This window comes from Lithobates pipiens, unplaced genomic scaffold, assembly GCF_037356315.1.
Source record: "Lithobates pipiens isolate NorthernLeopardFrog02 unplaced genomic scaffold, aLitPip1_a1.2 Scaffold_8, whole genome shotgun sequence".
Lineage (NCBI taxonomy): Eukaryota > Metazoa > Chordata > Amphibia > Anura > Ranidae > Lithobates > Lithobates pipiens.
Genome location: NW_027507903.1, coordinates 63,620,921 through 63,634,367, shown reverse-complemented (window position 1 = coordinate 63,634,367; position 13,447 = coordinate 63,620,921). Strand labels below are relative to the sequence as shown.

At 43.1% G+C, this 13,447-nt stretch overlaps 1 protein-coding gene across 2 annotated transcripts in view; it reads right to left on the bottom strand.

Moving 5' to 3' along the window:
* The window catches only part of ATP8B4 (ATPase phospholipid transporting 8B4 (putative)), a 531,442-nt gene that overhangs the window by 370,779 nt on the left and 147,216 nt on the right, over positions 1-13,447 (bottom strand). For both annotated transcript variants that reach the window (XM_077470822.1, XM_077470823.1), the window contains exon 5: positions 2,395-2,508. In XM_077470822.1, the coding sequence (XP_077326948.1) occupies positions 2,395-2,508 (114 nt within the window). The remainder of the gene's footprint in view (positions 1-2,394; positions 2,509-13,447) is intronic.

Here is a 13,447-nt window from a genome sequence, read left to right as displayed (position 1 = left end):
TTCCCCTGGCAGCTAGGAGAGTCCCTCAGCTCCAGCAGTGCTGGTCCCTGACTAGGATCACCAATGTCACTCAATGGAGCGTACCTATTGGGATGCTCCAGCCCTGGATCGGCCACACTGGCACTTGCCCCTCTTGCCACCCTTGCTGTCACCCATCTACTCTTTGCTAGTGTCTGCACCTCTTTGTCTCCACCCACCTCTGTGCTGGCTCCTGCCGACACCTGCTGTGTACGTTCCTGGCTCTCCTTTAGTATGCAGGGACTTCTCAGGGCTGACAGTTGCTTCCCCAGATTCAGAACCTGGGCTTCCAGGGAAACAATGTGCTTACATTTTGCACAGCATTATTCACCCTCGATCGGATGATTAAGGAATGCATACATGCCGCAAGATGTACAACAACAAGTTGCCTCTCCACACCAGCCAGGCATCCTACCTATTAATGAGGATTGAGGATTATACCAGGTCCAAATTACCCAACAACTAGCTTCCTGACACTAATACTCAAGACAATACACCAACAGCTAGGGTTATCGGGAAGAGGCCCTTGTCCTCATCAACATGGGGACAAGGTCCTCTGGGGTGAGGGGGCCGCAAGGTGCCTCCCCTGCCCCAAAGCACCCACCCCCCATGTTGAGGGCATGCGGCCTGGTAAGGTTCGGGGGGGGTTGCTCGTCCCCCCACCCCTTTTCCTGACCGGCCGGGCTGCGTGTTTGAATAAGGGCCTGGTATGGATTTTGGGGGGACCATCATGCCATTTTTTCGGCATAGGGAGTTTCCCTTAAAATCCATAACAGACCGAAGGGCCTGGTATGCTCTTGGAGGGGGAACCAATGCCTGTTTTTTATTAAAAATTTGGCGTGGAGTTCCCCTCAAGATCATCAGAGCACAAGACGGCAATCCGACTTCAATGATAGTCAATGGGCTGAAGCAGGATCAAAGTCGGACCAAAGTTGTACAGGGAGCATTTTCAAAGTTGGACCGACTTGTGTCGGACCAGTTAAGACGGCTCCCACAGGGAAACATTGACTTTCACACGTCATGCAACATGAGCTCCCAATGTCGGAGCATTTGTCGCACTAGTGTGAACCCAGCCTCATGTCACACTCTAATCGGCTTTTTTGAGATGCACCTTTATCTATTATGCATTCACATTAGTCCCTGCCCTCAAGGACCCTACAATCTAAGGTCCCTAACTCACATTCATACATATACATACTAGGGCCAATTTCGACAGGAGCCAATTAACCTACCAGCATGTCTTTGGAGTGTGGACAGAAACTGGAGCACCTAGAGGAAACCCATGTAAGTACAGGGATAACATGCTAACTCCATTGAGGTAGTGCAATGGTTGGAATACAAACCAACGACTCCCGTGCTGCTAGGTGGAAGTGCTAACCACTTAGCCACTGTGTTTCCCCATGTATAAAAAAGTAGAAATTTAGGCTAACCAATTAAAATGGGTGGACAGGCAGAATTTTTAATGCAGAAGAGAGAGATTCTTTGTCTCTTCTGCATTAAAACTACTTACCTACCTGTCTGCCCTTGTACAGCGAGCCACACACACGCAGCTTACTGTACAAATTTGGCAATGCCGAATCTGACTGAACTCCCGTGAAATGACAGCAGTGGACGATCGAGACCCAGAAGGAAGACCAGTGATTTAAAAAGGCAAAATCTCCTAAAAGTCAGTTAAAGAAAAGAATATTACATGCTCAGGCCTGCAGGATGGAATAGCTCTTTTTCAGGAAAGGCAAGTAATTCAGCCCTTTTGTTACTATACACTCTTGAAAGATTGTTAACATTACTTTAGGTAAACATTTCAATATAGATTTGGCCCTAAGAGTTTAAAAGAAAGAAATATTTGAAAAACAGACCCATAGGATGCTCTTATCCACAAACCAATAGACAATGCCCCTCTGCGTGGTTGAATGCTTATAATACATGTTTTTATAGCTACTAAACAAACCATTGCCCAAGCATGGAAATCCCCTGAATTTCAAGGAGGTTAAATCTAGGTTTCAGGGTACATTCATCAAATAAAAAGTGATTGCAATCTTGGAGGACACCCATGATAAATGTATCTCAATTAGGCAACCATGGCTTGATTAATTTGTATTTTATTTTTCTCTCTGTACTGATATGCTTGATGTGATTGCAGCCGTAATTAGTGCAATTGTGACAGAGAAAATTGAGTACTGTCTGATACTTTTTTTATTTGCACTAGCATACAATTTTACAGGACAAGCTTTCAGGGTATGACCCCTTCTTCAAGGTCCAAGCAGTACTGATATGCTATAACTACTACTGCATACTCTGAGCCAATAATGTATGGCACAGTCTACTGTACATTTTAAGTAAAGTTTCTTTGGTAACAGAAATAATTGCAAAACATACCTGTAATATCAGCAGGAAAAGAAAATATGCATTGGCAACTCGCTGGAATTGTTCAAACAAATTGATGGGCAGGAACGTAAGTATATTATACTTGGATGTCTTGATGGCATTATTCTGAAAGCAAAACAAAGCCCTGGTTAATTGCTACAGCAGAAAAAAAAATGAATTGCGCTATAACACAAATGAAGTTTTAAAACAGCAGAGGGCAATAGAGAAGCATAGTAAAGAGGAGCGTCAAGCAACAAGAACATACTTCTCCATATCAATACAATGATGGATTTGTTCTCTGGGTACACACTTATGTTAATAAACACAGAGTAAAGAATATAAAAACATGCCCATATGTAGGACAGGAAAATGCTCTCAGAAACGCCATGGTAAATCTTACACAAAATGTGTAAAGATAATTCAGATTAGCAAATGTACAACTTTTCTGTCACCAAAAAAAAAACACAAATTGAAAACAGAACAGGTACCATTTTACATGATATCCATCTATAAATTCCAAAAATTCATGTAAATAACATCTTAATTATTCCAGGTTTGATACATATATTTTCCAGAGAACACGTTTCGTTTGAAATCGTTTGGGGAGGCTGGTCTTTTAGTACACTGCCTTTCTGTAAAATATCCTCAAGTTTTGTTTCTCAATCAAATGTATACATAGGGTACTTTTGCTTCTAATCGGAAATTCATCATAACAGTTTGATATTTAGCAAGTCACAATTTCAAACATAACACGTATATCAAAAGTATTTTCAGGATGACAAAGGTCCAACGAACCCCCTACAAAACGCGGTGCACTTTTTTCTTAATAATGAGCACATCTGTGACACACCATTACATTTAAATCTTGCACCCAAGGGTCAGGCAAAGAGCTGACACATCCCATATAACACCCCACCTTCATACCTCTGCCTAAAGCCTACAATGCAGCCACTGGGGGCTGTTCGCATGCTGCTATGATGATTTTCACTGTGACAAATTCAAAGTGGCATGTCTAGTTGATGGACCGCACCACCTTTCAAACAGTCATTGGCTGCAAATGCAAGCTAAATGCTTGGCTCACAGTTGCAGCACATTCGTTTGAAAATTAGCATTCATCTAAAAAAAAAAAAAAATCAGGCATTTGGGAGACAACAGGATGGCATTGTGAACGCCTGACAGCAGCTGTTTAGCTGCACTCTTACCAGGGGTCAAGTTCTGGGGAAAAAAAAGTGTGGGACTCGCCCAAGGTCCCCCCCCCCACCCATATATACACACACACACACACACATAATGTCCTCAAGCTGCCTGTATCGATTGTGCAAAGTGGGGCTGCTCACTCCTAGTGCCCATCAAATGCAGCCTGAGCAGTGCCCAGCAATGCAGCCTCGCCACTGTCCCCACCAATGCAGTCTTCCAGCAATAAAGTCTCAACACTGTCCCCAGCAATGCAGTCTCGCCACTGTCCCCAGCAATGCAGTCTCGCCACTGTCCCCAGCAATGCAGCCTCGCCACTGTCCCCAGCAATGCAGCCTCGCCACTGTCCCCAGCAATGCAGCCTCACCACTGTCCCCAGCAATGCAGCCTCACCACTGTCCCCAGCAATGCAGCCTCACCACTGTCCCCAGCAATGCAGCCTCACCACTGTCCCCAGCAATGCAGCCTCACCACTGTCCCCAGCAATGCAGCCTCACCACTGTCCCCAGCAATGCAGCCTCACCACTGTCCCCAGCAATGCAGCCTCACCACTGTCCCCAGCAATGCAGTTTCAACACCGCCCCCAGCAATGCAGTTTCAACACCGCCCCCAGCAATGCAGCCTCACCACCGCCCCCAGCAATGCAGCCTCACCACCGCCCCCAGCAATGCAGCCTCACCACCGCCCCCAGCAATGCAGCCTCACCACCGCCCCCAGCAATGCAGCCTCACCACCGCCCCCAGCAATGCAGCCTCACCACCGCCCCCAGCAATGCAGCCTCACCACCGTCCCCAGCAATGCAGCCTCGCCACCGTCCCCAGCAATGCAGCCTCACCACTGCCCTCAGCAATGCAGTCTCACAACTGTCCCCAGCAATGCAGTCTCGCCACTCTTCCCAGCAATGCAGCCCCGCCACTGTGCCCAGCAATGCAGTCTCACCAATGTCCCCATACATGAGTCCTCCCATCACATAAGATAATCCCAATAATATCAGAGTCCCCCTCATCTTAGAGCCCCCAGTCACACAACCTCCTCCCCCCAATAACAGAGCATGCAGTCACATAATGACTCATCACAAAGTCCCCAATTACACAGTTCCCGCTTCACATCAGCGCCCCACCTTTTGGCTCAAGCAGTGTGGTGGAGGGCAGGAGGTAGGGGAGGTGGACTTCTATCTTCTTCTGAATGCTGAAGGTGGCCCTACGTGTCGCCTGCCCCTAATTATAGTCATGTGTTGTTATGGTGTGGACAAGCCAGTGCTATCATAGCAATGAACAATGTTGTGCGTCCTGGCCCTAGAGCTTTATTTGGATGTTATGGTGGTGTCAGGGTTTCTGTCTGTGTTCCCTCTGGGTGTCAGCCTGCACACAAAATGGCAACTCTTGAAGCTGATCCAGGACAAACTGGGTGCTGTGCTCTGGGAATCCAGAAGGCATCGTGGTTGAGTTATATCGACTTATTACAGATACTGACAATTATTAGGCCTTCATAAAAAGCAAACCACTGAAGGAAAACACTCCTATGGTGTAAAGCCAGGCTTTGTGTTGTACTACATTTAACCTAATTAATGGACAAAATAAGTAAATACAAGTGAGGTGAGAGCCCTATTGTTTTTTTTTATAGCAATGTGTAATAACAAGAGCATTAAGAAAAGTATTCAGAAAAAAATAGAAGAAAACAAATAAGAAAGGTCAGCGGTATGGTAGGGTTATCAGGGAAGGCAAGGCAAGGGACCAGAGAATGGATTCAAGCCAGCCTCTGGCACATTATGGGTCAGCTGTGAGGCTGGTCTTATGTATCATAGGGCCAGCAAGGACTGATCAAGATCTTAAAAGGTAATGTTCAACCCATGGGGTCATCTCTGCTGTATTTTCATTGTTAAAGAGGAGGGCCGGTTTTGAAAAAAAATATTTAAAAGTCAGCAGCTGCAAACACTGTAGCTGCTGACTTTTAATAAGTATACTTACCTGTCCAGGGCGCCCGCGATGTCGGCCACCCGAGGCTGACCCATCCCTCAGTCTCGGGTCCCGGCGCCGCCATTTTGGGTAAGGGAAACAGGCAGTGGAGCCTTGCGGCTTCACTGCCTGTTTCCTACTGCGCATGCACGAGTCGCGCATTTCGCTTTGTGAAATGGGACGCGCTGTGTTCTGGGACACACAGTTCCCAGAACACAGCGCGACCCATTACCCAGAAGACGCCGCACGGAGGAGAGAAGAAAGAAGATCTCCGCGGAGGAGGAAGAGGCAGATTAGGATGATGTGCCTAGCAACAGGCATTTCTGGTAAGTAAAAAAAATAAACATTTTTCATTTTTTTTAATGATTTTTTTCTAATTTTTAATGTATTTTCTTTTTTCAGGGTGGCCCTCCACTTTAATTTATTTTTAGAATAACATTTTTTTTTTAAGTTTTCTTTTTACCTGTTAACTATGAATCTTTCAGCTATATAGAGTTGTGCTCATAAGTTTACATGGCCTGGCAGAATTTATGATTTCTTGGCCATTTTTCAGAGAATATGAATGATAAACACAAAAATATTTCTTTCACTCATGGTTAGTGTTTGGCTGAAGCCATTTATTATCAAACAACTGTGTTTACTCTTTTTAAATCATAATCCCAACAAGAAACTACCCAAATGATCCTGATCAAACGTTTACACACCCTGGTGATTTTGACCTGGTAACATGCCCACAAGTTGACACAAAGGGGTTTGAATGGCTATTAAAGGTATCCATCCTCACCTGTGACCAGTTTGCTTGTAATTAGTGTGTGTGTGTGTGTGTGTGTGTGTGTGTGTGTGTGTGTGTGTGTGTGTGTGTGTGTGTGTGTGTGTATGTGTGTGTGTGTGTATATAAAGGGTCAATGAGTTTCTGGACTCCTGACAGATCCTTGCTTATTTCATCTAGTGCTGCACTGATGTTTCTGGATTCTGAGTCATGGGAACAGCAAAAGAATTGTCAAAGGATCTGCAGGAAAAGGTAGTTGAACTGTATAAAACAGGAAAGGGATATAAAAGCAGATACAAGAAATTGAGAATACCAATCAGCAGCGTTCAAATTCTAATCAAGAACTGGAAAATGATGGGTTTTGTTGAAACCAAATTGCGGTCAGGTAGACCAACTACAATTTCAACCACAACTGCCAAGTAAACTGTTTGGGATGCAAAGAAAAACCCACAAATAACTTCAGGTGAAATACAGGACTCTCTGAAAACATGTGGTGTGTCTGTTTTAAGATGCATAATAAGGAGGCACTTGAAGAAAGATGGGCTGCATGGTCAAATCGCCAGAAGAAAGGCTTACTATGCAAATGCCAAAGTATCCCGCTTACAATATGCCAAATAGCACAGAGACCAGCCTCAAACCTTCTAGTACAAAGTCATTTGGAGTGATGAGACAAAAATTTAGCTTTTTGGCCACAACCATAAACGTTACATTTGGGGTGGAGTCAACAAGGTCTATGATGAATGGTACACCATTCCTACTGTGAAACACGGAGGTGAATCGCTGATGTTTTGGGGATGTGTGAGCTACAAAGGTACAGGAAATTTGGTCAAAATTGATGAATGCATTATGTTGTAAAAAAATACTGGAGGAACATTTTCATCCATCAGGAAGCTGTGCATGGGACGTACTAAGACATTCCAACATGACAATTATCCAAAACACAAGGCCAAGTCGACCTGTCATTGGCTACAGCAGAATAAAGTGAAGGTTCTGTGTGGCCATCTCAGTCACCTGACTTCAATATCATTGAGCCACTCTGGGGAGATCTCAAACGTGCAGTTCATGCAAGACAGCCCAAGAATTTACAGAAACTGGAGGCTTTTTGCCAAGAAGAATGGGCACCTTACCATCTGAGAAGATAAAGAGCCTCATCCACAAATACCACAAAAGAATTCAAGCTGGCATTGATGTTAAAGGGGGCAATACACAGTATTAAGAACTGGGGTATGTCAACTTTTAATCAGGGTCATTTGGGTAGTTCTGTTGTCATTATGATTTAAAAAGAGTAACCACAGTTGATTGATACCACCACTCATGGCATATAGGTATGCACAGTTACGTCACGTTCTCCTTGCCCAATTTAAGGACGGTCTCCCTAGCCCACAAACCTTACCCGTGACTGATGTGATAATTGGGGTAGATCCCTCTAAACTGATATCCGCCCTATACACCAGATTAAGAAGTCGAGTGGTAGCCCAGATAACAGACATGGCCAAGCATAAATGGGAGGAGGACATTGGCCCCATAGGGGATGATGACTGGGGAGAGATTCTTGAAAATGTTAAAAAAGCTTCCCCCAGACTGTCTGACAGATTGACCCAGCTATATGTTATACATAAATCATACCTCACACCTGAAAGGCTTGCCAAATACCAGAGCACTAGGGACCCGCGGTGTCCGAGATGTACCGACCGGTCCTGCTCATTTTACCATTTAATATGGACGTGCCCAGAAATCCAATCCTACTGGACGCAGGTAATTCAATTCCTGCACGACTGCATGGGCTCGCCCTTATAATTAGATCCCAAAGCCTGCCTGCTGGGCTTGCTCCCGGACGCATTGACAGACAAGTTCCAGTCCGTCTTCCTGAATGAATCTCTGTTCTGTGCCAGGAAAATTATAGCAAAGTTCTGGATGCGTGGTGCCCCCCCCTCCCCCGGTCCAAGCTTGGATTGGGGAGGTTAATGCTACACTGCCACACAAAAAGGTTATATACCAACATAGGGGATGCCGGGATAAATACCATAAGGTCTGGGATAGATGGCTCGCTACACCGGACACCTGTACGGATTAATGCTTGTCTACTGCCCGGTATACAGTGAGCTAATGAAAATCGTTGATGAGGCCCTTTGCTGGGATCATTTATAGGAGTCCTACACACTGTAAAGAAACACCGCCTATGAGTGGGTTAAGGGTACTTAAGCATTGCAGACGTACTTGTAATTAATGTGGCATTATGGTTAAATGCTCAGGAGGGGAGGGGGGATACATTAAATGAGTAAAACAAGGGAAAGAAGGGAAAGGGAAAACCTACAGGAGAAAACTACACACGTTTGTAAACTGCCATTTTATATTTTATTCTTTTATTATTTGATCTATGCTCTAAACCTGTATGTCTTTTGCATGTTATTCTTTATGCAAATAAAGTTTGTTGTTTAAAAAAAAAAAAAAACACAGTTGATTGATAATAAATGGCTTCAGCCAAACACTAACCACGAGTGAAAGAAACATTTTTGTGTTATCATTCATATTCTCTGAAAAATGGCCAAGAAATCACAAATTCTGCCAGGGTATGTAAACTTATGAGCACAACTGTATACATAGTCATATGCAGGTGGCGTAGTGCTGACTTCTAGTTTAAAGCTGCCTCCTAGTTTAGGGTAAGATTTGTCCAGGCCTGATATCAATTAAAATTTCCCTTTAAGTGGTTAAAGCTATGTGTATACCATCCCAGCTTGTAAAACCAAACTCTGATCTTGCCTAAAACGTGACAGATACATTTTGATTGGTAACAGAACAGCAGCTTGCACTTAGTTGGACACAAAGCATTTGTAAAAATATAAAACAGAACAAGCTATTACATGGGAACACTCTCAAATATGTTGGAGAAAATTAAACGTTTTCTTATGTAACAGCTTGTTAGTTGTCTGCACTACGGAGGAAGGGTGATCTAGCAGTGCTGGTAAGGGAGCAAGCTGTTTATGACTGTGACACGGAGGTACCCTGAGAATACATATTATAGAGCTATGGAAAATCAAATGCTTCTCACAAATGTTAAGGACAGTGTGAGCCCTAGAGGGATCTGGCAGCTGGAAAACAGTCTGTTGATCGTGCGAAAAAAGCTCCACCTTCAATGCAAGCTTGCTCTAGAGACCAAGAACTTTCTCAGTCAAAATATGATGATGATACGATTTAAAACAAACTCACTTTCTTGGCAGCACATTATCATAGATAATGCATACCATATAGAATAAGAATGAACAGTGGGCACAGTAAGGCGCCCACATCATGGGATTGTGGTCGCCATAAATATCTAAAAATAAATAATTAAAGTTTTAATTTAAGTCCTTGGTAAGAAGAGTCCTGGAAAGGGCTAAAGCAGAGGGAGGTAATGAATGGCTTCAACGGTGTCTAGCACTCGCTGAAGAAAGCACATCAATAGTGGCTGAACAGCAGCATACCCAGAGTGTTAGGGAGCCGCTTGACGAGTCTCTGTCAGCTGCCTCTACCTCAGCACAGCACTCGCCGGCTCGCAGCATTTAGCGGAGCTTCCCCTCAGAACTCACAGTTATAGATTCTGCAGTGGTGTGTGAGGAGCGGTCTGTCTCTACAGTTGAGCAGGATGATTCTTGTCATGGGGCTCGCAGTGTGAACCAACATGTCAAGAGGAATAGACGGGTGTTATCCCCATCTCCCATCCGCAATAGAGGAGGCAGATGTTGGACATGCCACTCGTCCATTGCACCCAGGGAAACTCTTCACACAGATGACTTGTATCCACCCAGCTTAGCAGATGCTCCTCCTGCCTGTAGGTATGACGCTACCTACAGCGCCAAGGTCGCCTATCTCTGCTGGGAATCATCCCAGACAGGTATCTCAGGTCACAAATTCGGCATCACTTGCATCCAGGTCATCTAGGCTGGATGCTGTGAGGGTCTCTGTGTCTCTTTCCTCCTATGCAGGTCCAGAAGTTAGCCAAGTACCAACTACAGGTACCCACATCCCAGTTAGTTGTAGTCAGCAAGAATACAACAATGCTGGTGAGACTGCTCAGGATGATTTAATGAATCAGTTATTAGTTTCATTAAACAAATTTAATGAGAATATATGTATTAATCATACCACATTTGTATCAACATCTGTATCTCCTTCTCCAGTTAATGTTTGGTCAGGTAACTCAGTAGCTGATAACAATCCTGTTTTTACACATACAAGTATGTATTCCTACTTCTGTTTCTGAGACATGTTTTAAAGAGGAACTTCCTTGTAAGATATCCCCTTTAGGATTCCATTTGCCTTTTAGCAGTAAAAGAAAAGATATGGAAAGGCGAATTTTTAGATTTATTATCTTTATTACCTATTGCAAAAGACTTCATTGTAAAACAGATAGGAGGTCTAAGGGTGGCGCTGACGATAAGCGCCGTCCCGTTCCTAGATCCTTTTTTAATTGGTTACAGGTTTTCTGTATATTTTCAGCAATAATGGGTGAGAAGCATCCAGAAAAATGTCATGGGTTGTTTCAACACTTAGAACATATCCTGGAGGCATATAAAAGTTTTGGCGGTATGGGATGGTTTCGTTATGATGAATCGTTCCGCCAAAAAAATTGCTATCCTAACCTAAAATGGGGTAATAAAGATGTTGGGCTATGGTTAAACCTTATTATTCTTCAGAAGCCTGTATATACAAAACTACAACCCCAGTCAAATTTTAATCATAATGCATTAACTTCATATAAAAAAGGGACATGTTACGCATTTAATGAAACTCAATGCAAATGGTTGAATTCATGCTGTTACTGCCATGAATGTTCTTGTTGTTTTTTGGTAGCCACCCAGTCTCAAGATTCTTTAAAAGACAATCTTGCAATCAAGTCCACAGGGATCGGTCAAAAGGCCTGCATGCCAGTAAGGCTATTCGCAATGCATCCATGGTTAAATGTTATACCCCCACAAGGGGAAAGCACAGTTACTAACTGACTTTTTTTTTAACAGGTTTTAAACTTCCTATTTTTACAGGCCCAGACTGTAAGTTATCAAATAATTTAAAATCAGTATATCTACACACTGACATAGTAAGGGACAAATTGATGAAAGAAATTTCAGTTAGTAGAATTGCTGGCCCTTTTAGCTCTCCTTCGTTTATTAATTTTCTCCTAGATTACCTCCTTCTGAACGTGTGATCTTGGGTTTTCTTTGTGCACTAATACAGTTGAAATTCTCCTTTAATCATATTAATAAAACATTAGCAGGGGTTTCCTTTTTATTGAAACTGAATAATTTTCCGGCCTGTAACAGTTTTTCTGTTAAACAATCTTTAAAGTGGTTGTAAACCCTTACAAACCACTTTGACCTACCCTAGATTAAGGCTTACCTGTAGGTCCAAGAAATATCTCCTAAACCTATATGGTTTAGGAGATATTTGCCCGAAAACAGGCACCGCTGTCTACGGCGCATGCACCGTAGACAGTGGCGTGCAGGCGCACTGAGCGCGGCATTCTCAGAGACGGAGCTGTCGCGCGTGTCGGCTCCCGTGCGCATGCGCGGGAATGACGTCATCGCGGCTTCGCCGAATGACAGCGACGGAGCTGCGAGACCCCACCAAGAACATGGATGCGGCGGACTACAGGGGACAGCGGTGACTTCGCTGGCTCCTGTGTCAGGTAAGTGACACATAATGGACTACTATGCGATGCATAGTAGTCCATTATGCTTTGCCTTTGCAGGGAATGAAAGAGGAAGTAAACTCATCAGGGTTTACTTCCTCTTTAAAAGGATTGAGGAAGGTAAGATTGAATCTAGATGTGTAGGCCAATTACTTTGAACGTATTATACAAGCTGTGTTTGGCCACTCCTTTTGTTTGCATTTCAGTTTACGAGGCTTTATTATTTCATGCTTCTTTTGTTTTAATTTTTTTGTGGCCTTTCGTATCTCTGAAATGTTACCAAATAACAAACACAGTTTGGATGCTTTGTTTTTATCTGAAGTTTCCCATTTAGATGATAAGGTTCTCATTTTTGTTAGAAAATAAAAAATGGATAGATCAGGAAAAGGTCAGTGGCTCAATCTATTTGCTTGTGGCCACTCCATCCTCTGTCCTCTTTGAATTCTCAAAAAATACATTGCAGTAAGACCTGTTTCAGGTCAGCATTTTTTTGTTCATATGGATTCTTCTCCAATGACAAGATTTCAGTTTTCTGCAGTCCTGAAACGATGCGTTTCTCACTTAGGTCTTTCCCTTTTTAAATTTTCTACCCATTCCTTTAGAATTGGAGCCGCTACAGAAGCTGCTAGATTGGGTTTGAGTGATGAGATCATTATGAGATTAGGTAGATGGTAGTCTAGTAGATTTAAGATATACATTACACCTAATTTATCTCTTTGATTTATAGGTGAGAAATCTTACATATGGATAGTTGGCCATTCATACATATTCTGGGCTCATAAAAGAGCTTCAGTGTTGCTGCGGTTCTAACCTATAGTTAACTTCATATTCTTTGGAAGGGCATTCGTGGTTTACAATGGACTAATCTTTTCTTTCATCTTTCTGATTTGTTTCCGAATACTTGTATTATTTTCTCTGAAATGGTTTCCCACCTTCCTTGGTTATATTCTGAGGGTGGTAGACCTCTTGAAAAAATTAAACGGAGAATTAACTATTCAATTGATAAATTCTTGCCATTGATTGGAGGGATCTCTTTCCGTCATGTTGATCTGGAAGGAGGCTTTCCTGGTCTATATAGGCAAGATGGCGTACATCTTTCTGTTGTTGGTCTTGATATCTTTAACTTAGGTCTTCAAAATTGCATTGAACAGGCCGCGGTGCTGGGGTAGCCGTCTTTTTGTTTGCAAAAACCCGGCTGGGGACCTGGTTATATGAATGGATGTATTTATAGCTCGAGTCCTATCACTGAGTGAGTTTAGAATTTAAGTTTGAAATAAAATGTATTTATTCTTTCATTGATTAATTTTGAATAAAGTTATTCGATTTATTTTAATACCAATAAAGGTGCCGCGGCCATTTAAACACCAATCTGCTGTAATGTGTTTATTTAATTAGTATATGGTGCGACCTACAATTCCATGAACAGTGGGCACAATAAGGCACCCACATCATGGGATTGTGGTCACCATAAATATAAAAAAA